This window comes from Leopardus geoffroyi, chromosome B1 (genome assembly GCF_018350155.1).
Source record: "Leopardus geoffroyi isolate Oge1 chromosome B1, O.geoffroyi_Oge1_pat1.0, whole genome shotgun sequence".
NCBI classification, from domain to species: domain Eukaryota; kingdom Metazoa; phylum Chordata; class Mammalia; order Carnivora; family Felidae; genus Leopardus; species Leopardus geoffroyi.
Genome location: NC_059327.1, coordinates 39,075,509 through 39,099,485, shown reverse-complemented (window position 1 = coordinate 39,099,485; position 23,977 = coordinate 39,075,509). Strand labels below are relative to the sequence as shown.

General features: G+C 41.2%; 1 protein-coding gene across 10 annotated transcripts in view; it reads left to right on the top strand.

Moving 5' to 3' along the window:
* Positions 1 to 23,977, top strand: part of CSGALNACT1 (chondroitin sulfate N-acetylgalactosaminyltransferase 1) — a 341,572-nt gene that overhangs the window by 292,167 nt on the left and 25,428 nt on the right. For all 10 annotated transcript variants that reach the window (XM_045458327.1, XM_045458353.1, XM_045458335.1 and 7 more), the window contains 2 exons: positions 3,984 to 4,200; positions 19,431 to 19,532. In XM_045458327.1, coding sequence (XP_045314283.1) covers positions 3,984 to 4,200; positions 19,431 to 19,532 — 319 coding nt within the window. The remainder of the gene's footprint in view (positions 1 to 3,983; positions 4,201 to 19,430; positions 19,533 to 23,977) is intronic.

Sequence of the window (23,977 nt, the reverse complement as noted above, 5' to 3'; positions counted from 1 at the left end):
TTTCTGTCTCTAGGAGTTTGACTAATCTAGATTCCTCATACAAGTGGACCCATACAATATCTGTCCTTTTGTGTCTGGCTTATTTCACCGAACGCGTGGTTTAGGGTTCATCCATGTTGTGGCATGTGTCAGAATCCCATTCCTTTTTAAGGCTGGTCGTAGTCCATTGTGTGTCTACTGTGTTGTGTCCATTCATCTCTTGGTTGAGGTTTGGGCTGTTGCCATCTTTTGGTATTATAAGCAGTGCGTGTATGAACATGTGTGCACAAGTATCTCTTCAAGTCTCTGCTTTCATTTCTTTTGGGTACATACCCAGAAGTGGAACTGCTGGATCATATGTTGATTCCATGTTTAGCTTTTTGAAGAACTGCCAAACTCTTCTCCGTTGTGGCTGTACCATTTTCCCACCAGCTTTTCAGGAGGGTTCCAGTTTCTCCAAGGGGAAAAAGTAGTTGTAAATGCTCATTGTGAAGCAGCTTGCCTAGAGCCCATATTTCTCGTGAGGCAGGGATAAGGCCTGCAGTTAGGATAGCACACTGAGGTCACATTATGGAGGGTCTTGAAGGCCTGGACATGGGGTTGGTACTTTATTCTCTAGGCTCTAAGAAGCTTGTGAGAGAGAAGCAGGATTAGAATGGTACTGTAGGAAAGCTGAGGGCCACAGGATATGTCAGGATGGATTGGGTCCTGGAAGTAGGACACGGGTTGGCAGAGGATTGTAGTTATTGTTCTGGGAGACCTGACCCAGGCTCCATGTGGGAAGGTAGGAAAGGCAGGGATGACAGTGGAAAAACTTCTGGGATCAGCAGTGCAGGACTGGGCCACAACCTATGCACATATATTGAGTGAAGGTAGCAGGAGTGTGAGGGTAAGGAGTCATACCTCCTTGACCTCCAGCATCTTGATTTCTGAGGTCCTATGTTGAGGACAGGTTGTAGAGAGGGGGCCTATGTCTGGTTAGCTCCTGGCCTGCTAACGGGACAGCCATTTGCCGCAGACCAGGGAACTATACCTTGGATGCCTGGAGGTATCCCCATGTAGTTGGTCATCCTAGAGTCTGGTGCCCTTGAGTAAAATAAGATTTTACTTACAAGCACTAAGAACCTTGCTCAGGAAACAGAAACACCAAACTGAAAGTAAACTTAGCATCTATGGAGAGAAAGAAGGGGAAAGAGGGTGCCAGTTAGGGTATCTAAACCAAAATCTAAGCTCACTGCAAAGTTCTTATTTTGATCTCTAATTAACATAATGCATAAAAATGATGCAATCCTATGCAAAGCTGGTTTGCTTTGCATTTGCTGGTGTGCATGCCACCTCACTGGCTGAAAAATCATTTCTGTCTCAGAAGACTTCTGTCCCCCTTTTCTCTCAGCCCCTTTGTGTTTCCACCACTGAAGATTTCCAGGAGGCACAGGGATCCAGTAAGGAGCGGTCCTTTGTGTTACAATCAGACTGAGGGGGCCTGTGTGCAGGTGTGGGAGGATGTGCCTGCGGGTGTGGTGGGTGGGTGGCTAGGTGTGGGTTTTAGTGGACACAGGTTGCAAGAGAGTTTTAAATAACTTATTTAAAATAGAGGGAATTAAGAGATCTGAATCAGATTTATATATAAGACATCATTAATTTAATTAGGCAAAGTATGGGGAAATACGCTAAAAAGTTGATGTAATAACTGTTTCGAGTCATGGGATGTAGAAAACGATGAGGAAGCAGCTGACATTGTGGTGAGCAAGATTAGCCTGGCTGCTCTGGCCTTCCCAGTAAGGAGTGCCAGGCCTGGAAACCATTTTAACAAAGCTGCCACCCTGTCGCACCCAGGCTGATGATACATGCTCTGCGAAAGGCAGCTCCTCTTATGTGCTGGAGAATCATTATGATAAGAACTATTACATTCTCTGGGTTCTTTGTAAGTAGATGTCCATCTTCTCAGATGGGTTTGTGTATGTTTCTACCTGTATTCTCAAATATGTGGGTTCAGATGTTTTATGATTCTTATCCCTATCTAATGCTGAGAAAGAAAGTGACTCAGTTAAAAAACAATCTTTGGCTCACATACGTTTTTATCTGCATGTTAAACTGTCAGCAGCCTTTTGCAGGTTTCTTGCTGCGTGAAAAAGGTATGCTTGCTGACCCCAATAACAGAAGTTTGACAAGGCACAGCCAGCGACCCCTGGCAGGCCTGTTTCAGCTGTGCAGACACTCTCCGTTAGCAAATGCAAACTCCTTGCTGACTCACCCAGCCTTATTTTTGCCCTGGAATTTGGTGGTTTCCCCAGCTGCTGTAGACAACAGTTAGAGGTGGGGAAGAGGCTGTTTCCTCCACAAGCACTAATTGCCTGAAAGAATTAACAGACTTTGAAGGGAACCACTTCACATTTTCAGAGAAGTCCTTTGAGCTTCCCAAGAAATGAACCTTCTTCTTTCTTCCATGAATGACCCCTGCAGGGACTCTGGATTCTGTTCCAGCATGAGCTCAGCAAAACCTCTCTCAGCTGCCCTGATTCTCAGAGCCATTGAGCAGTATGCCCTGTTACCCAAGGAAGCGATGGAGGCTTCCGAAGAGAAGTCAGTCCTTGTAACTCTGTGCTCTGGTCCTTAAATCATCCGGACTGGCTGCCAGCAGGTTGTGCATTTGGAATCTTCAGGCAGGCCCTTGGGACAGCTGTGAGAAATGAGACTACCTTGAAAATCCGCAGTACCAAACTCCACCTCTCTGTGGCACCTGAAGGAGATCCAGACTTTGAACAGGATCAAAGAGGCTGTAAACAGGAAAAGTCCTGTAAAAGGAAAAGCTCCTATTCTGCAGAGAGCGGGGAAGAGAACCCGGCAGTGTTTGTGGAGAAGTCCTGTTATGCCCACAAGAGAAGAGGGAGTGAGGAAAAAAGGAGGGGTGCTTTATCAGAGGTGTCGAGAGCTATGACTCCCCGCAGGCGGGTATTTCCCTGAGATGTACTTTTGTAGCTTCTCCCAAGACTGGAAGGTGCATTCTAGCTAATGTGGGGATTAAGAGGAGGGAAGAAAGATGGAATAGAAAACATGGCAAGTCAGAGGTGAAAGATAAGGGAGCTTATCTGGTGATTGGCTGGATTTTTGCAAGAGTTTCTTCTGACTATAGGAAAAACATACACAATACCAGTGATGTCGGGCAGGCAATGGGACCTAGGCACCAGGGAATCGTTTGCTTATTTGATAGAAAAATTCTGTTGGATCAGGCCTTTAGGAGGTTCATCCTGAGAGTTGACAGGTCACAACTTCAACCTGACAAATAAGACCGTGGTGTTTTAGTACAAGTGACATGGTGTAGAGCTCATTTGGGGGTGGGGTGTAAATAGATCTCCCAAGTAGTCTGGCTCTGGAGCACTGAGCTGTGCTGCTCCTCAGAGTTAGGAAGGACAATATGAAATTAAATAAGATGTGTGCCTGCCATTGTGTTGGGTATTTTATGTGTTGTGTGCTTCAATGCTTCCAGAAACTTGCACAGCGCCACTCTAAAGTACCCCCAAAATTGCTATGGTCAGTTCATCTGAAATGGCTATAATATCTAAGAGATAATTTTAACATTCTTTTAAAATTAAGTAGGTAGAATAATTATAATATTTATCTAATCATCTTGCTGGAAGTGTGGATAATAGCAGAAAAAAAAAAGCACGCCATTCCACATCACAGCCAATCTTATTTTGGCATATTTCCTTACAGTCCTTTTTTGAATGCCTCTAGTATAAATACAGTTTTGTATCTGACATTACAAACTTTTTTCCATGTTTATGAAGCTCTTCAGAAATGTGATTTTTAAATTGATGGTATTTTGATTTTTGGGGGGATTTTTTAACACGGGAGCATTTGGGGTTTTCTAATAGTTATTATATGTAGAGATTTCATCTTAATTTAATGTTTTCAAAGGCGCATTTTGTGCTAGATCTCAGCTATAAAAAACACTCAGCAGCCAAGGTTAATTTTTGAAACTATCCTTGTATTTCTGTTGACAGGAATCTACCGCACCGAAAGGGATAAAGGCACTCTGTATGAGCTCACCTTCAAAGGGGAGCAGAAGCACGAATTCAGACGACTTGTGTTGTTTCGACCATTTGGCCCTATCATGAAAGTAAAACAAGAAAAGCTCAACATGGCCAACACACTCATCAACGTTATCGTGCCACTGGCAAAGAGGGCAGACAAGTTCCGGCAGTTCATGCAGAATTTCAGGTTTGTTTGTTGGTACATGCCTCCCTTCCTCACTGTGGTGTGTGTTAAATGCTGATATCATTTCCCGGTGTTTCCTGCATTTCCTCTGCCCAATACAAAGGCCCCTTTCTCTTCTTGTTCAACTGTTTTCTTCATATAAAGTTTATCATTTGTATTTGCCTTTCCCTAAAGCAACCAGAAAACTGCCAGACAAGCAGATTTACTTTAAGAAATGAAAATTCGGAAGGGTGGCTTTTCATCAGGATCTGCAAAGATGGCTCACTGCCTGCTGTGTTCAGGCCTAGCTTGAGTTTGGGCTCAGGTTTGGGGACAGCCAGGGGCATGAGTGAGGCCTCTCCCAGACTCTGGAAAGCCATCATCCCCATGGCCCGTGGACTTGGGTAGAGGATGTGCGCCTTTAGCTGCAGGAAGCCTTAGTTAGTTGTCCTGCTCCTGCAGCGGCTGCCATGGGTTGAATCGGAATCCATTTTTTATTCTAACCTACATCTCCTCAGAGATTAAATTTAGAATTATGCCAAGAAGTTTCCAAGCATTCATTTTTGTAGCTACTCAAGAAGACGAAGTGCGATTTTATTTTCAGATGCAGTAATGTAGTTTTTACATATGTGTCTTCAAGCTCTCTATTGTGCAGTGTTGGCTCTTGTAAGCTGTTACGACTAACATTTCCTACATTGGTCAGGATTAATTAGCTCACTTAGCTTTAGCTAGCCAGCTTATTTTAAAGATTATATGTGTTAATATGTGTCTAATTATAATCTTGGAAGATCAAAATTTATTTTTAATCTTTTATCATTAAATTCACATTATTAAAAGCTGGTAATGCTCAGTAGAAGGGTGTGGTTGATACTTCTCCAAATTCTGGATAATGAATGAAGTCTTTTTAAAATTTACATTTGAAGACCAGCCTTTCTCTAAATAAATTTTAGGGTCAGAATTCAACAGTTTTAGAAGAGGCTTTTGTAAATCACCTGGTCATCCCTGACACATGTTCTCTTGTGCCATGTAACTGCCTCCTTCACCAGGCAGGCTGCTCTGTTGTTGACCAGCTTCAGATATAAAGCTGGCTATTATTTGGACCTGTAGTCCACCTCCCTGTGATTTATACTCTGTGGGTCTAGTTCTAGCCTCTGAGGAAATGACTGAACTAATCCATTTCCTCTTATACGTCATAGTTTTAGATCTTTAAGGACAGCTATCAGAATGTCTGTTGTCTTTTCTTCTCCAGGTTCAGGAGTTGTGCCTTCAGTTGTGACACCATGCAGAGTAGGGTGGGCTGATCTTTTCATCAGGGCTGTTCCTGATTTGTAGGTACCCTCTGCGACCATCACTTGAGTGTTGGCAGTGTCCTCTGACTCCATAGTAAAGTGTCTATGGAGCTTTGGCTACTCGCAGCCTTCCTTAGGTGTTTCTGTGTTCCCTGCATTCTCTTTAGGATGTCAGAGTGCTGCTGGTTGATTAAGCATGATTTCCTGAGAAGGGCTGAACCTGTGGTTGGCACTGAGCATTAAGTCAAATCATTGCTCCCAGCAGCTGGTGTGCCCATTTCTAGCACTAGTTGACAGTGAATTTCTTTGGCTAGGAAGCTGCCTAGAGCTTGCCAGATTATGGGCCCTGAAATCTGTGTCATCCAGTCATGAAGGCCAGTCACTGTACGTGCTGGGCTTGGCAAGGTAGAGCTTGTGCTAAAGAAGTGTCTGCTCAGTCCCCTGCGTGGGACTCTGGGGCCTGGAGTAGCAGGATTCTCTTGGTTATATATGACCGGATTGCAAATATTTAATAATAGGAATAAAACTAGAAGGGAAATATTGTTGAAAAAGGTAAAATGACTAGTTTACCAGTCTCCAACATTGAGATGATGAAATGAAATGTAATGTTAATGTTACATTTCTAGTTAAAACATCTAGTTAATGTTTTAAAATGTGGTACATAGGCAGGAGAGTGTGGGTGGGAAGGCTTGCTACTTGGATAGGTTATTTGGAAGGCCTGTGTGTGCCAGACACTTGACCAGATATAGGGGTAAAGAGATGAGCTCCAGAGATGGTGCCTGCATTCAGGTGGACTAGCATCCACTTGAAGGGAGCTAGGAGCTCCAGGAGAAATGGAGACCAGGGGCAGTGGGCCATAAGAAAGCCTTCCCAGGACAGAGGACACTCAGAAACTCTAGGGGTTTCTGAGTGTGTTGGGTCTCTGAAAAAATGAGATGAGAAAGGGTACTCAATCCTGAGAGTATTTAATTCTGTGTCAGAACTAGTAGAGGTGGATTTCAAAGCAGCCAGCAGAGAATGGATTGTTCAGTGTATGCCCTTAGGACAACTAATCATAGCAGAAAAAATTTAATTCTTATTGCATACCAGAACTCAAAGTAAACACCGCTCAATTAAATATTTAAATGGAATTAATATAAATATAAGAGTATTGGAGAAAATACAAGGGTCTATTTATTAAATATTTGATATTGTCTTTATGAAATCCCTTCCATCCCAAGATTAGAAGATACTAACTCTGGTTGGCTCTGAAGATGGCATCATGAGTGACTTTTGTTTCCTTCTTTTGAATTCTGGTTTGTAAATTTTTATGTAGTTACCATATGTTTTATGTTTTGTTTAAAAATTCAATGAAAGATTTTATTTTTGGCTGTTATAATTTAAACATGGATTTTTAGTTTATAAAAGTGATATATAGCTATTATAAGATATTTAAACAATACAGAACACAAGGAATGAATTATTTAAAAACTCCTGGCCTTCCCTCCCCCAATTAATCATTCTTAACATTAATTAAACTCCATTATAGGTACTTTTCTTTGAATATATGCACATAGAAGAATAACTTGCTAACTAAAAATAATTTAATATAACATGAGATATACTATATATTCTGTTTGTAATTAAATAATTACAATTTTACCTGAATTAATTTATAGAAACAAATCTGAAGTATAACTGAAGAAATTTCTGGTCTTTAAGAAAATGTTTCTGATTTGAATTCTCTCTCTCCCTTGCTCTCTGCCCCTCCCCCACGCTGTCCTGGTCTCTCTCAAATAAATAAACTTAAAAAAAACAAAAAGAAAATGTTTTTCTGCTGTAAGAGGTAATTAATTCTGAAGAGATCTCTGTAAAATATTTTTTTAAAAAAGGTTTCGCAAAACAGAAAATATTGGAATTACTATGTATTTTTTTGCTGCGTATTTTTAACTTTAGAACAGATTGACTGAAAAATTACAATAACAAGAGGAAATCAGCAGTTATACTTTCTCCCTCTCCTACATCCCATTTATTGTTTTTACCTCATCAGGGTTTGCAGCCTTTACGTTCTGTTTTGTAACCACAGAGCTGGTATTTGGGTGGGTTTTGTGTCCTTGCCAGCAGCCCTGGCAGGAGCGGCTGCAGTCCTGAGGTCATGGTTGGCTATGGTGCACAGGCAAGAAAGGTTTTCTAGAAGCATTGTAAATTAGAGGCCTCTGGGTGGCTCAGCTGGTTTGGTGTCTGACTTTGGCTCAGGTCATGGTCTTGTGGTCCGTGAGTTCGAGCCCTGTGTTGGGCTTTGTGCTGTCAGCTCAGAATCTGGAGCTTCCTTCAGATTCTGTGTCTCCTTCTCTTTTCTGCACCCCCCTTGCTCTTGTTCTGTCTCTCAAAACTAAATAAAGATTAAAAAAATTATAAAAAAGAAGAAGGGTTGTAAGTGCCTGAGAGTAGAGTCTGCTTGTGGTCATTTTAGTTTAAGGATCACTTGGCTGGACTTAAAATCCTCAGGACACTCTTTCCTCAGGACGTTGTAGACATTCCTCTGGCATCCAATGATACTGTGGAGAAGCGTCAGGACGACTTTTTTGGTCTCTCCCGAGAATGACTTCCTTTTGCCTGAAGAATTCCTTCTTTAGTCTTGAATCCTAATAGCTTAATCAGGACAGGTCTCCTCTCAGTGTCTGTTGTTTTCTCTGAGATTTTCCTGTGCTTAATTGAGTTTTCTTTTTTGTTTTGTGGATTCTTCCATGTCAGGAAAATTTTTTGGTGTTTTAATTGTGAATACCTCTCCTGCTCGGCTTGTTGGTGTCTCTGCTTTACAGACACAGTTGCGTATTTCACAGACCTCCCCCATTTATCAGCTTCTCTCTGTTTTGTAATCCTCCGTCTATTATCTGCTTTTACACAGCCTTTCCTTTTAGGTGAGTAATTTGGTTTTCAGATGTCTCTATTTTGTACCTTGCTATTTTTAGTTTATCACTTTTGTCTGTTCGGGCTCTCTACTCATTTTCTCAGCACAGAATGTGCCTTTTAATCTGTTGTTTTTATCATTGCTTCTTTGAATTTTTTATTGAATTCACATTATTAAGGAAGTGTGAAACATTTGTAAGACGTTTTCTTCTGTTTGAATTGTATTTTCTTCCAGACTAGGTTTTTTTTTTAATGCTATTGCTTTCTTATTAATATCTTTTTCTTTCTTCCTTATACTGTGTTACTATTCCTGAAGCACGGTTGCTGTGAGGTGTCTCTTCAGCCTCCTTCTGCATGGCATGCAGATGGCCACACAGGCCATTTGCTCTGACTTTGTGTGGATGGGTTCTCCTTGCCTACCTCCCCAACTTGAAGGAGAACTGTTTGTATCCCACTCCTGGCTATGGTCTAAGGGTAGTGTATTTGTTTTATTTGCTGTATTTGCAGTCTCCCAAGAACACAGGAAGGAGAGAAAGAACTCAGTGGAGGCTTTGTACAGCTTTTGTTGAAGATTCCCAATTCCTGTGGCTCTTCTCTGCCCTGGGATGGATGTGAGCTGTGCTAGTCTAGTGGTGGATGGGTCTTTGTACTAGAGTGGAAGATGATTGGGCTCTCAGAACAGGCCCTCAGTGGAGGGCTGAGGCCTAGAACATCAGAGAGAATCAGCTCTCTTTGCTTACTTTTCTTACCTTCACCTATTGTCTTCAGCAGCTCTTTCCACTCCCACAAATCAAAAAGAGGAAAGAAGATAAGGTTTTGGCCTTTTGTTTAATGATTGGCTGTGTGTGTGTGTGTGTGTGTGTCTGTGTTGTGGGGGTACATGTAAGATGCTTCATCTGTCAGCATCTCCCATCCTTTCTCCTCTTTCTGCTTTTTTTTTTTTTTAATTTTTTTTTTTCAATGTTTATTTATTTTTGGGACAGAGAGAGACAAAGCATGAACAGGGGAGGGTCAGAGAGAGAGGGAGACACAGAATCGGAAACAGGCTCCAGGCTCTGAGCCATCAACCCAGAGCCTGACGCGGGGCTCGAACTCACGGACCGCGAGATCGTGACCTGGCTGAAGTCGGACGCTTAACTGACTGCGCCACCCAGGCGCCCCTCCTCTTTCTGCTTTTAAGAAGGATCTGCACTAACTGTGGTCACCTTTTTTTTTTTTTTAAGTATTTATTTTGAGAGAGAGAGCACACATACACACAAGCAGGGGAGGGGCAGAGAGAGAGGGAGAGAATCCCAAGCAGAGTCCACCCTGTCAGTGCAGAGCCTGACACACGGCTTGATGCCACGAACGTGAGATCATGACCTGAGCCTAAATTAAGAGTTGGACGCTTAACCGACTGAGCCACCCAGGTGCCCCTGGTCATCTTTATTCCTTTGCTCCTGCCCGCTCCACCTTTTTTACAGGTGTTAGTTCACAAAGTGTAATGAGAACAGCCTTACCGTCCTTCTCTACTTTCCACACAATGTGGAGAGACCACATATTCTGCTTTGGCTCTTCCTTCACCGAGATCCTGAAGTGGGAGTTGGGGCCCCCTGTCTCTCCCCAGACCAGCCATTCCCTGGAGCCACTTTATCACTGCCCTGGCTGCTTCCCTAGCTCTTCTGGAGGAAGTGTCTAGGACTGGAAGCCACATGAGGGGAGAATAGAATCCCGTTTCTTCCACTGTCGTCTTTGAAGATTATGTCATGTTCATTAGTCATTTATTGTTAGCAATACTTGATATTTGCCACTATTTTTGGTACCTGGTTTGCAGTGATCACTGTATGAGATTAATTTATTTAAAACATTATCCTTCCACTGCATGTCCTTTAAAATGTAAATGCCCTTTGTTCTGATCCATTTGAATGAGGAATCTTTTACAAGTTGCTTCATATATCTGGGCTTTGTATCTTCTGTAAAATCTAAGTACTGGTCCAGATGGATCCCCTTGCAGCCCTGACACTCCTTATGACACATAGATTTAGGGCTTTGTTTTGTTTTTCACTTCAGCATTGTTTTGCTAATTACTTACCTGGAAAGACCTAAATGGCTAAGAATTATAACGAATATGCCTTCTTGGACAGAAGAAAGAGATGTAGAACCTGGAATTCCCCAGAGAGAGTGGCCCGTAGGGAAGACTGAGTCTGAGGAATCAGATCATTTGGGGTGATGACCAAGCATGGGGTAGAATCTGCAAGGAACAAAGGCCAAGTTTTCATGCTCCAGACCTGTGTTGGGTATGGGTCCTGGGGACAAAATTGATTCCTGGGTACATAGAGTATATGGACTAAGATATTTACTCTCATTATTTTATTTTATTTATTTAAAAAAAATTTTTAATGTTTATTTACTTTTGAGAGAGAGAGACAGAGGGTGAGCAGAGGAGGTACAGAGAGAGAGAGACAGAGGGAGACACAGAATCTGAAGCAGACTCCAGGCTCTGAGCTGTCAGCACAAAGCCCGACGTGGGGCTTGAACCCACAAACTGCAGATTCATGACCTGAGCCCAAGTCGGATGCTTAACCAACTGAGCCACCCAGGCACCCCTAGTCTCATTATTTTAATCATCTCAACTAACCCTAAAAATTATTTGTATTTACAAAAACTAAAAATTCAATAAAACCATTTTTATAAAGGTCAATGGACAAAGACTCATTAAAAATGTAGAATGTACCTGGAAGCTGGGACTAAAGGCAGATTGCAGATTGTCAAAAATGTCAGCTCCAAAGTTGCTGGCAGACAAAGGGAAGAGGGGAAAACTAAGGCTAGTTTACTTCAGCCCTCAGTAATTATTGGAGAGAAGGGTGTTATTTGTTGGGGGGAGAAAAGCTTCTTCCTAGCACTAGATCTTAATGGTCTTTATTTAAGAGGCAGTAAGCATTAAATGAGTGATATTCCTAGGATTTACAAGAAATTATGAAGCCAGAGCTTCAATATTGTCATCTCCCTGAGTACGAGTGCAGTTCACAGGAGCAACAACCCCCCAATCTGGCTGCTGGCTGCTGGTTTGTGACTGGTGTGCTCAGTGACTCCACTGTTGTTCATGGAGATGCGATGCCTTTTTACCCTGGCAGGCTTGTTCTCCCTTGCTATCGACCTAGTCCTGGCCCATGGGGGAACCTCACAGTTTCCACATGCTGTTTCCCTCCCAGGAATGCCCCACATGCCTCACCTGGGGTCTGGGGGACTTCATCATCAGGATTCCTTTACCTGTGGCCAAGAATAGAGAGAGAGGGTACCCAGGAACCTTGCTTCACATTTAGCCCCTGTTTGTATCTGTTTCCCTTTGACCAACAGCATGTTAACTTAAAATCTGATGCCTCCTCCTCTTCCTCCTCCTCCTCCATCCACTTCCTTGTCCTCCTCGTGCTCTTCTTCTTTTTCTTTAATCACCTGATTTCCCTTTGAAAGTATTCTTGTATTTGCTTTTTGGCTGTTTAGTTTCCCTTGGCTTCTGGGTTATTGGGTTTAAGCTCATCAGTTATTTCATGGTGTAGTTAGTGATAGCAGGAAGAAACTCATAATAACAAAGCTTTAGATTGTCTTTGCATCCTTATTTCTGAGCCTGTCCCAGAAAAAAATAGATTTTTATTCAAATGATTTTTTTATGATTTTTAAAAATCTTTCCCAGTTCATTTCAAGTTTGCTTGATTTTTATTTTGACTACTTCCAGCTGGTCTGAGAACCCTTTTTTCGTGTTGCTATGATTCTCCTCAGACTTTAGTGGTTATTTTTGTTTTATGTTCTTTCTTTCTTACTCTTCTCTCATCCCTCTCTAGGCATTTATATTTTAAGGCAATATCAGGGAAATCTTTTACTTAAATTTTCTTTAATGATTTTTAAATCCCTTTTCTGCCTAGAATCATTGAAGAGGTCCTGGAGATTTCTGGATTTTTAAAAAACAATGTCTAGAGACTCTCTGAGAGTGAAATGAGCCTTGAGGGTAGGGCTAAGCTGGTAGACTTTAGAGTGTAATAGAAAGGCTTCAAGTCATCATCAAATATAGGAATATAGGAAACTAATGTAGTTTCCACGGTATCATCCTCCCTCCCACTCATGCCCCTCTACCTCTCCCGTGGGCCCTTTCTCTATTCACACACTAGTGTTGCACCTAGGAAGGTTTTAGGGTTTGTATGTTTGAAAAGAAGTAATCTACATCATTCACCTTACTTGAAGAAAAGTGTCTATTTGGGAACCTAATAGGGGTTCTTTCTTATTTCATTTGAGCCACAGATTATGTGAAAACATCTACCCAAGACTAGAAAATGATCAGCTGGAAATGATTTCATTTGCTATTCTGAAATGGGCACCCAATTGGTTGGTTGAAAGTCAAAATCAGTCTCATTTCGTGACACTGATCAGACTACTGAAATAATGAAATCCAGGAACTGTATAGTAATTTAGCTCGAGGTGAGGGGATGGAAAAGACCCACCAAACCAAAGATGAATATTATTTTTTATAGCCAGATTTCGGAAGGCCCCCATCACATACTTTTTCCCTCTTCAGGATAGAATGTAGTCTTCTTTTCTAATGCCTTTTGGCTAAGCAGTTTCCTCTTGTTGTCAGTGCAGACCTTAGGTAGCATTTGGAGTCTAATGGGCCATTATGTATTATCTCATTTGCATGGGATATAATTAAAGCTAAATAATAGATTTTCTTCTCATACCTGATATATTTGAGTAGAAAATTGACTTAGAAAAGAATAGTGATATAATTTCCTTGCATCTATGCCTTCTTAGCCAATGAAACCCTTTCTCTGCTCCTCTCTACCTGTATGGAGCCTCTTACCTGTCAAGGCTCAGCTTGAATACTCCTCTTCCATGATACCCCTTCTCCATCACTCAATAGGAATTAATCATACTCTTCTCAGCCCCTTGACTCATTAGACCTCCAAAGTGTTGCTGCAGAGAGTCCATCCTGCCTTATACTCTTCAGCTGTTCATTCTTTCCAATATGCTGTCAGATCCCTGAGGCAAGTAGGGTGACCAGTTGTACCAGTTTGCTTGGGACTGAGGAGTTTCCTGGTATATTGACTGTCAGTGCTAAAACCTGGAGAATCCCAGGCAAACCTGGGTGGTTGGTCCCCCTACAGGCACCATTAATGATTATTTTTTAAAAAATCTTATTCCAATGAGAATAATGCATTGCACAACAAAGTTACTCAGTAAATCTTTTTGAGTCCATGTTTCCACTCGCCACTTAATCTGAGGTATAAAAACAAGTACCCCTAATTATATGAAAACATAGTCTTCCTCTGTCTCTCTCTTTCATCTTCTGTGGCAAGATGTCCAACCTCTTATGCACTCCCAGTCTTTCTAGTAATCCCTCAGGGACGTTTCACATATCCTCAAATATAAGTTCAGCTTCCACTGACTGCCCAGGCATCAGCTGCATGAAGCAAACTCACTGCTCTGACAACAGCCAGAGTTGTTGGCACTCACTAATGCCATGGAAGCTGCTGGTGCAGCCATCACTGTGCCAACACTTCCATGTTTATTCCCCAAAAGTCCTGGCTTGAGCTCCTGACACCCCCCTCATAATCTTGTTTTCTGTAAAGAGAGCCTTTCAGTGTTTCCTGAAGCCCCATATCTTTCTAGGACTCACCCATGAATCCACAGGAGCCAGCTGAAGAGCAGGGATAACCCTGGGGATGCACATTGTTTCACAATCACATACCTCTGATGACTCAAGTGTTTTACTGAACCTGATTCTTCCTTAAGATTGTGGTTCTGACCAGGGGAGCTATTTTGCACCTTCTACTGTGGCACATTGGGTAAAGTCTGGAGACATTTTTGGTTGTCACAGCTGAGGTGGGGGTTTGGGAGTGTTACTGACATCTGGTGAGTAGAGGCTAGGGATGCTGCTGGGCATCCTGAAATGCACAGGAAACTCCTTCCACAGTAGGGAATTATCTGGTTCAAAATGTCAGTGGTGCTGAAGTTGAGAACCCCTTTGGGATGAGTTCTCTCCCTAAGAGTACAGCACTTCGTCCACATAGGCCTTGGGTTACCCTGTCCCCCAGTCCACCAGACTGCCCAGTCATATCTGACTACTCCCATCAGGAATGCAAGTTGAACAGTCCTTCCCCATGGCCAGTTTACATTTGGAGTTTTGTTGAGGGTTCCTCCATGCTCCTCCTGGCCACACAAACTCACTGAGCTTTGTGGTAGAGTCCTAGACCGATTAAGACTAAAGCTGTGAGATTTCATAGGTACATCCTTCATCCTGCTAGGGTAACCTTAGGTATACAAATATCAGGCTGGTCCTTAAGAAACCTGGATTTTATGCCTGGCTGCCTCCAGAGCTTGGGCAGGTCATTGGAACTCCTTTCTTTACCTATGTACTGAGAGTGTAAGCGAAGGTCAACTACCTCTTTCTACACTGCAGTTCAGATTAGTAACAGAACTCAAAGACTGTGATGTGCTTTTAGCCTCTTGGGAAATAAAAATATAGGTGTGTAAGTGACTAGGATATGTGTTTTCTGACTGCAAATATATCTTAATTAGTCCCTGTACTCTGTGGTACAATATCCTCTGGGAGAAGGAACTGTTGTTTTCCAGGAAAAAAATGTCTTAAAAAGACAAGGTCTTTGTGGGTTGCCTTTTTGTTTTGTTGTTGGTTTCCTTCCCTGAGCAAAAGCTTTTTATTTTGGTGTAGTCTTTTGCTTTTGTTTCCCTTGCCTGAGGAGACACGTCTAGAAAAATGTTTCTGTGGCCAATGTCAGAGAAATTACTGCCTGTGTTTTCTTCTAGGAGTTTCATGGTTTCAGGTCTCACGTTTAGGTCTTTAATCCATTGTGGGTTTATTTTTGTGTATGGAGTAAGAAAGTGGTCCAGTTTCATTCTTTTGCATGTCTGTCCAGTGTTCCCAGCACCATTTGTTGAAGAGACTGTCTTTTTACCATTGTATATTCTCTCCTGCTTCATTGAAGGTTAATTGACCATATAATCATGGGTTTGTTTCTGGGCTCTATTCTCTTTCATTGATCTGTGTGTCTTATTTTTGTGCCAGGACCACACTTGTTTTGATCATTATAGTTTTGTAGCATATCTTGAAATCTGGGATTGTGATACCTCTAGCTTTTTCTTCTTTCTCATTGCTTTGGCTATTCAGTGTCTTTTGTGATTCCGTACACATTTCAGTATTATTAATTCTGGTTCTGTGAAAAACGTTGTTGGTATTTTGATAGGGATTGCATTAAATATATAAATTGCTTTGGATAGTATGGGCATTTTAAGAATATTGGTCCTTCCAATCCATGAGTATAGAAATCTTTCCATTTGTTTGTGTCATCTTCAATTTATTTCAACAGTATTTTATAGTTTTGAGAGTACAATTCTTTCACTATCTTGGTTAAGTTTATTCCTAGGTATTTAATTATTTTTGGTGGCGTTGTAAATGGGGTTGTTTTTGTTAATTTCTCTTTCTTCTGCTTTGTTATTAGTGTATGGAAATGTAACTGATTTCTATATATTAACTTTGTATCCTATTACTTTACTGAATTCATTTATCAGAAGATATTTGCAAATGACATATTTGATAACGGGTTAATAGCCAAAATATATAATTAACTTATACAACTCAAAACCAAACAACAACAACAGCAACAACAACAACAAATAATCTGACTAAAAAATGGGTAGAGGACCAGAAATAGACATTTTTCCAAAGAAGACATACAGATGGCCAACAAACACATGAAAAGATGCTCACCATCACTCAACATCAGAGAAACGCAAATCAAAAGCACAATGAGATATCACCTTATACCCACTAGAAGGGCTAAAATAAAAAAAAACACAAGAAATAACAAGTATTGGTGAGGGTGTGAAGAAGGAATCCTCATGGGCTGTTTGTGGGAATGCAAATTGGAGCAGGCATTTGGAAAACAATGTGGAGGTTCATCCAGAAATAAAAATAGAATTGCCATATGACCCAGTAATTCCACTTCTGGTATTTACCCCCCAAAATAAAACAGTAATGAAAACAGTAATTCAAAAAGATATGTGCCTCTTATGTTTATTGAAGCATTGTTGCAATAGCCAAATTATGGAAGCAGCCAAATGTCCATCCATAGATGAATGGATAAAGAAGATGTGGTATAAGTACCCAATGGAATATTACTCATCCATAAAAAAGAATGAGATCTTGCCATTTGCAACAACATGGGTGGAGCCAGAGAATATTATGCTAAGTGAAATAACTCAGAGAAAGACAAATACCATATGATCTCACTCATATGTGGAAGAAACAAAACAAATGAACAAAGAAAAATGAGACAAGCAAAAAAACCTCAGACTCTTAAATACAGAGAACAAGCTGATGGTTGCCACAGGGGAGGTGGGTGGGGGATGGGTGAAATAGGTGAAGGGGATTAAGAGTACAGTCATCTTGATGGGCACTGAGGAATGTGTAGAATTGTTTAATCACTATATTGTACACTATATTGTAAGTAGGATTGTGGAGCTAATACAAAGAAAGCATCCATATGAAATGAAGAGCTTCCCTGAAGGGTTCTTAGGAAGCTGGGGTTCCCTGACACTTATATGGCTTTGCTGTAACCTGACCATGGTCATTATAGAGATGTGCTCTCAGGGGCACCTAAGTTAGCTCGGAGGATCCAGGCATAAACAATCACACCAAAACACAGACATCTCCACATACACAGTCACCCACATACACACTATTTTCTCACACACATTGTTCCAGGCGATGGAGTCTAGTGAGAATTATTTTGAAAAATATAAAAACCACACATTCAGACAGATTGGTGATGGTGTTTCCATAGTACTTGTGCTCATTCTCTCGTAGAGCATTTGTTTATTGTGTTCTAAGTAGTTTTAGTTATGTACAGTAGATAGATAACTTATCAAGGGCAGAAATGTTTTATTCATTTTTTTAAGATCCCCTGGTAGAGCATCTGCCACGTAGTATGTTGCTTGTTTGGTTATTGTTTGTTAAAGGAAGGAAGGAAGGAAGAAATGAGTAAATGAAATGGAACCCTGGAGGAGCACCTCAGAACCAATTCTGCTTTGCCTTTTTGGGAAGCCTCAGCTGGCAAATGAAGAGTGAAGGGCCAGTGTATCTCTGTTTTATTCCTTGAAAACAGGGAAGTGCTTTGAATAGATTTTTAAATGCCAGCAAAGATGTTACTAGAAAAACAAGAATGCTTTTTATGCAGGCTCAGCGGGTGACCCTCTCCTGATTCTGGGATAAATTTTTTCCAACTACACATGCATTTTGAAAGCACATTTTTCCTGGTGCTTGGCTCTCTGTGTGTTCTTTTATTCTGCCCTGGCAAAGAAAGTTAAAGCATTATCTGGCAAGTTAGCAAAAGAGATCTTTTATGGAAGAGAATTTTGTTGTCAGTAGGTATGGTTTAGACTGCAGGGACTGAGGCTGTGAGGGAGCTCTCAGTTTGAAGCACTTTGTCACATGCTGGGCCTCTGTTCCTGGTTCCTTGTCTGTCTAAGAGCTCTGCCATCAGACTGCATTTCAGAGGCAGCTCTTACCTTTAATTCACGAGAAAGAAACAGATTCTCAGAACCAAGCCTGTGACCAGGACGAGTCCTGCATGCTTCTAGCCTCGGGTCAATATCATCTTCCCTGATATTTCTTCCATCTGGGATTCTCTTCTTCCTCTTCTCTTCCTCTACCCTAACCCTCCTTCAGGCCCCAGCCATTCCAGCTGATAGGATTTGCTGTGTTTTCTGAACTGTCTCCTTGTTATTTGTGCCATGAGGTGTCATTATTTTATTTGAGTTCATTTTATTTCCCAAGCATGTTGAGCAGAGGAACCAGATCTCCTACATCTTTGGATTTCTCCCAGCGAGGCAGTCACTCCTTTTTGATGGCATTATAAAAAAAAAAAAAAAAAAAAACATTGAATAAATTAGCCTCTGCAGTTAGAGCTCAGGGATTTTCAGAAAGCTGTTATGTGGACTGTTGTTTGGGGGGTTAAGGAAAGTAGTGAATATAGAGACAAAAGGAATAAAAAGGAAGGACATGCAAAATGTCAAAATATCACAAAATATCCAACCAGTAGAATCTTTCATTAATTTGCTTCCAGAAAACTCTTATTTAAACTGTGCACACACATATATGTGTACACATACATGTACACACATATTTACACACATGTACTTACACACACATATGTTCATATACACATACCTAATTTATGCACATATCACAAATGTATATATGGTAAACCCTCAGCGGAGTATCTTACCAGATTAGCTAGGTGTTACCATTTAGAGAGCAGGACATAGGCAAATAAATAAGCTTTGGTAGAGAAAGTAGGTCTAGACCAGTCCAGAGCCAGAGGCCTGGCCCAAAGAGGGCTGTCGGGACCCTGGAGCCTGAGGTGCCAGGTACCTGGGACAATTGGTCACCAGGAGGAGAGACAGGGAAGTAGTGCAGGTGATTGTGGGTGCTCGGGAAGGTGCGACCCAGGGAAGGTGTGCAGAGCAGCTGCGCTCCAGCCTGGTCATTCCCTTGAGGTATGAAGAAAGGTTTCTGGAGCCCTACATGAAAGAATCTTTTACCTTTGCTCATTCAGTCTTGAAGACTGTTTGTGTTTGGCACACACAGGAAAGCTCATAGACAAGGATTCTTGTCTCACCTTCTCTGGATTTTAGCTTTCTCATCTGTAAAATGGAATCTATGTTTATGTCTTCTGTACTTCATAGACTTCTTATGGCAAAGAAGGGTAATAAGGCCCCAGTGACCTTTCCATGACACTAGGTGACCCCGATGGGCTAAGCCTGTGGCAGATCAGACCTGTGGCCTCTTGTGTCTGAGTTTCATTTACTAGATCTGCACGTTTAAATTTCATTGTTTTCTCCGTAAGATACATATCAATACAGGTAATTGTGATGGCCAGCCAGAAATGGCTTGCTGACCCATCTCTGCTCTTTCGGTAGTTCACTCAGTTTACTTCGAGAACCTTTTGCACTTTACAAAACAGGTATTTGTTTGGACCTTGCCTGTTATTGTGAACACAGGACCAGACATACATGTGTTTTGTTTTCTAGGGAGATGTGCATCCAACAGGATGGGAGAATTCATCTCACAGTTGTTTACTTTGGGAAGGAAGAAATGAATGAGGTCAAAGGAATACTTGAAAACACTTCCAAGTAAGTACGATGTGAACTGTCATAAGGACTCATAGTAACTGAGCTCAGAGACATACATCCAAGGATTGAACTTCTGCTTCAGTTTTCTTTTCCTTAACACTGTGGGTCAACTGGGGGATTGAATGTTTGCCAGCTGTGCACCCTCCTTCCCCGGGAGACCACCCCACCTGACACTGGTACCTGCTGTGCAGGGCATTAACTTTGACAATTGAGATAAACTTCCCTGAGCTGTAAGGATGGGGCCACAGGCTTCCTGGAGATTCTGCATGACTGGATGTTGTCTCAGCATTGCTGATCTGGGAACTTGATGTCACAGAGTGGGAATGAGGGATGCCATATGTGTGTAGCGAGCTCCAGCTGAGTGCTATCTGTGCTCCAGTTTCATCCACTTAGCAAATGGTCTCACCCTGTCGACTTTCATTCATTATGCATATTGAGAGATTAGGGGGAAGTCAGGAGTGATGGCTAGGACAGGATCATTGATTAAGCCTATTCAGCTGAACAGAAATTATCTAACACAAAACTTTAGACTTAGGCTTGTATTTTTGTACTTCACTGATCAATTGTATGGGGGAATAAATGAAAGCATCCCAGATGGACTTTTTCCCTACCCAAATAAATGGACAAGTATTTAATAAATATCTCGGGCATTTTCTACTAGTGAGGAGGCCAGAATGGTACAGCCACACTCCCTTCTGGTTTGCTGTGGAGGACTGCAGACCTCACTGGTTTCTCCATAAGTGAAGCTTGGAGGGTGGTCAGCAGTACTCAGAAGCAGAAATAGTCTGAAGAATTCCATATGGTCTAAATATAAACAGAGCCCCCTGTTTTGAGTTTCTGGTAAATGGGAAGAGGATGATAGTCCACAGATAAGATGACAAGATTGAGAGCACTTTTTGTATTTATTTTCATACTTTGTTACTAATTTTGTATTAATGGGCACAAGATCAGAATGCTAATTATAATAACTCAAACGTTCTAAAGCAGTCCACTGGTCAAATTTCGTCCATCTCTTGTTTCTGTAAATAAAGTTGTATTGCAATGCAGGCATGCTTCTTTGTTTACATATTATTTATGTCTGTTTTTGTGCTATAACCGCGGAGTTGAGTAGTTGTGACAGAAACAGTATGACTTGCAAAGCCTAAACTCTTACTCTCCACTCCCTTATAGAAAAAGTTTGCTGACCTCTGTTCTAAAGCAGTATGGAATTCAGAGTTTGAAACCAGTAACAGCTTAAAAGCTAGGCCCCTGTGGAAGGGCGATCAAAGAGAGTAGAATAACTGATTATCCGACATGTAAGTAAAATAGAAATCTCTCGACTCCAATGTATTTCAGTATCCTTTTCATCTCTGCTTCAGAATGAGGTGCATGGATTATTAGAATTCACGTCCTCTGCCTAGTGGATAGGTTTTAACATCTCTGGAAGTATCCATTCCTGGGCATGGATCTTTTTTTTTTTTTTTTCAAGTTTCTCAGTTGCTTCTAATACATAGCCAGGATTGAGAGTCATTGTTTGAGAAAGCGGTGGCCACCCCAGGGGCTGCCCAGGAGAGGCCTTAATTGCAGCCAGCTGTCCCAGTCCAAAGTATTTTTAAGTAGTTATCCAGGTGACTGTAAAGTGCAGTCAAAACTGGGTCTGTCACCTTCTGAGCACATTAAAGGACATTTGCTGATTAGTATAACAAAATTGACATAAATCTGATGGATAAGTGGAAGGCCAGTTTTGATGTTGTTATGGGAGATACCCTTTCTAGTGACTGGAATGCTTAATGACTCTTATTAAGGCGTTCTTCTCTCTATCAAATTACCTGGCAAGCTGAATACTTGGTCAGAAGGTTGCTTGGTGAGCAAAGAATGAATAGAATCTGAACAAGAAAAGTAGAATCATTTCAGTGGTAGGGACGGTTTACTTAAAGTTTTGGAAAATTCCAAGTGAGTAATCTATCCATAACTGAGAACTTTGTGCTAGAGACTGAGTCCATCAGTGCTTTAAAGCCGTGCTATGGAAACTCTAGAGAAATTAATTGGAACCCTATTTTTCTGTGTTGATGTTCTCATTGTGCTAACTGGGGATATCTGCAAGGTTGATGTGGCGGGTCCTACCCCCTCCCGGTGTTGCTTTCATCAGACAACCTCCCATAGGATGCCCCACCCTCCGCAGCCAGCTTGAGTTGACTTTAACAGGGCAGCACCACCACACCACCTTCCAGATCACTCTCCCTAATCACCTATTGCCCGAGCCTCCTACCCAAACTGGCTTTAATTTCTAACCTTGTCTTGATGACTTACTGTCCCCATCCAAACTGGGAGGCGTGGTTCGCCCCTTCGTCTTGGCTCCCATTATTGTCTTCTACTTGGAATTCTCTCCATCCTCCTTTCTATGCACTCAGACCCCTACCCTTTTATCCCCACCCCACCCCTGAGTGCCCACTTCTAGAGCTCTTCCTGACCAGTCCTCTCTCTGAACTCAGACTACACTCCCTGTCAGCATCTCTTCTGTTTGGCACTTGGCATATGATTTGGGTATTCACATTTCTTTCTTTTGTCCTGACTATAGACTATCAGCTGCTTAGTAAGTAGTACCATATGTACCATATCACATGGCCCTTTGTAACTCTGGCACCTAACATGGAGTCATAGTCAGAAAACATTCAGTGTTTGTTCATCAAGAGAAGGGCAATGCCAGGTACACAGTATATTTGTATTCTTAGTAAACTATATGAAAGCTTGTATAATAAGCCCTCTTTAGATGTAATTTTTATCATTCTTTTAAGATGGTAAAATGCATCTTATATTTGAATAATAACCATTATTATTTACATGAATTATTTAACATTCACAGCAACCTTATGACACAGATGCTGTCATTAGCCCCATTTCATAGAAGAAGAAACTGAGGCTTGGAGAGGTCATTCCTCAGGCTGCCATCCCTACCACATGGGAGAGCCAGGATCTGAACCTCATCCGTTAACTACTGGTACTCACAGGCTTAACATTGCACCAAATTTTTACTCCAGTTTATTTCCTTCTGAAACCCAGAATTGTCAACTGAAAATAATAAGAGTTGAAATCAGCCTAAATGATATTTTCCTTCATTAGGATACCAGCATTGTGATTAAACTGTTCTAAATGCAGCTAAATGTATATATATATTTAGAATATCTTTTAAAAATCTAGTTCGACTCATGCCATGTTTGTACTCTGTCTCTAGATTTATGCTTACTTGGTTGAGCTTTACATTTCCATTGATGGCTGTAGATCAGTGTTTTGGAAACTGCAATTTGTGATTCATTAGATGGTTGTGAAAAAGCTTTAGTGGGTTATGTCCAGTGTTTTTAAAACATTGCAATAGAATAGGATAAAAATATCAAAGTGCATTACAAGAAGTAAGGATAAATATTGTTTTAGAACACTATAAAGTGTGTGTGTGTGTGTCTACTGTGTCATGATGTATAACATACTCCTTTGTAAGGGTTGTAGTCAAAATATTAGCAGCTTTTAAAAAGCTACTTCCATAGATAACAGTACAAATCAGTTTCTCAATATCTGATTCTTTTTCCATAGAGTTTTCCATCTTAAGTTGCAGTTAATCTCAGATTAAAGCCTAGCTTAATTTTTCTCAAATAGAAATGTGCTTTGGGAATAACCTGGGGTGCTTTTTAAAATACAGATTCCTGAGATCCAGCTTCAGAAATTTTGAGTCAGTAGGCCTGAGATGAAGAAGCTTGGTAATGAACACTTGGCAATGAACAACCCCACATGTGATGCTGATTTGGGTGGTCCATGGCCCACACTTTGCTGGCCTAGGTAGACATTTGCTTGGAGCTGTGTATTAGGAAATTTAAAAAAAAAAAAACTGGCATGAGTTAACATTTTCTACATTGCAACTTCATCTTTGTCCAATCATAAGAATACAAAGGCATCTCTCAGAGGTATTATCTCTGAGATCAAAGTACTAGAAATGAGACACTGCCCTGTCATTGCAAGTATGTGACATAAAAGAGGGTTTTTTTTTTTTCCTGTGTGTTGTCAGGGACCTGCCTTACTATGGTGTGTGTCATCATTTCGTGCCTCTTTGAAAAGGTTTGTTTGACACATCCCCTCAAGGATGTGATATTTATCAGGACATCCCAGAAGAAAATTGGGGAGAAAGGTTTTATTCTGGTGTGTTTTCTTTTGATTTGTTTCTTAAATTTGAGCAGAATTGTTGCTTTGCTTTAATTTTTCCCTAAGGAATTTTAAGATACTATATCATTTGCTAAAATCAAAAAAACAACACAGCAAATACTTCCCAAGAAGATAAGGAGTCTTGAACCCTGGGAAGCACCTCACATATTAAGGCAGCATCTCAGGCCTGTGGCCATTCCATTCCTGGCATTTGCAAGAGGGTCTAAGTATGATTCTTCTTGGTACAGATTCTGCTCTTTTTGGAGATGTGCCTGATT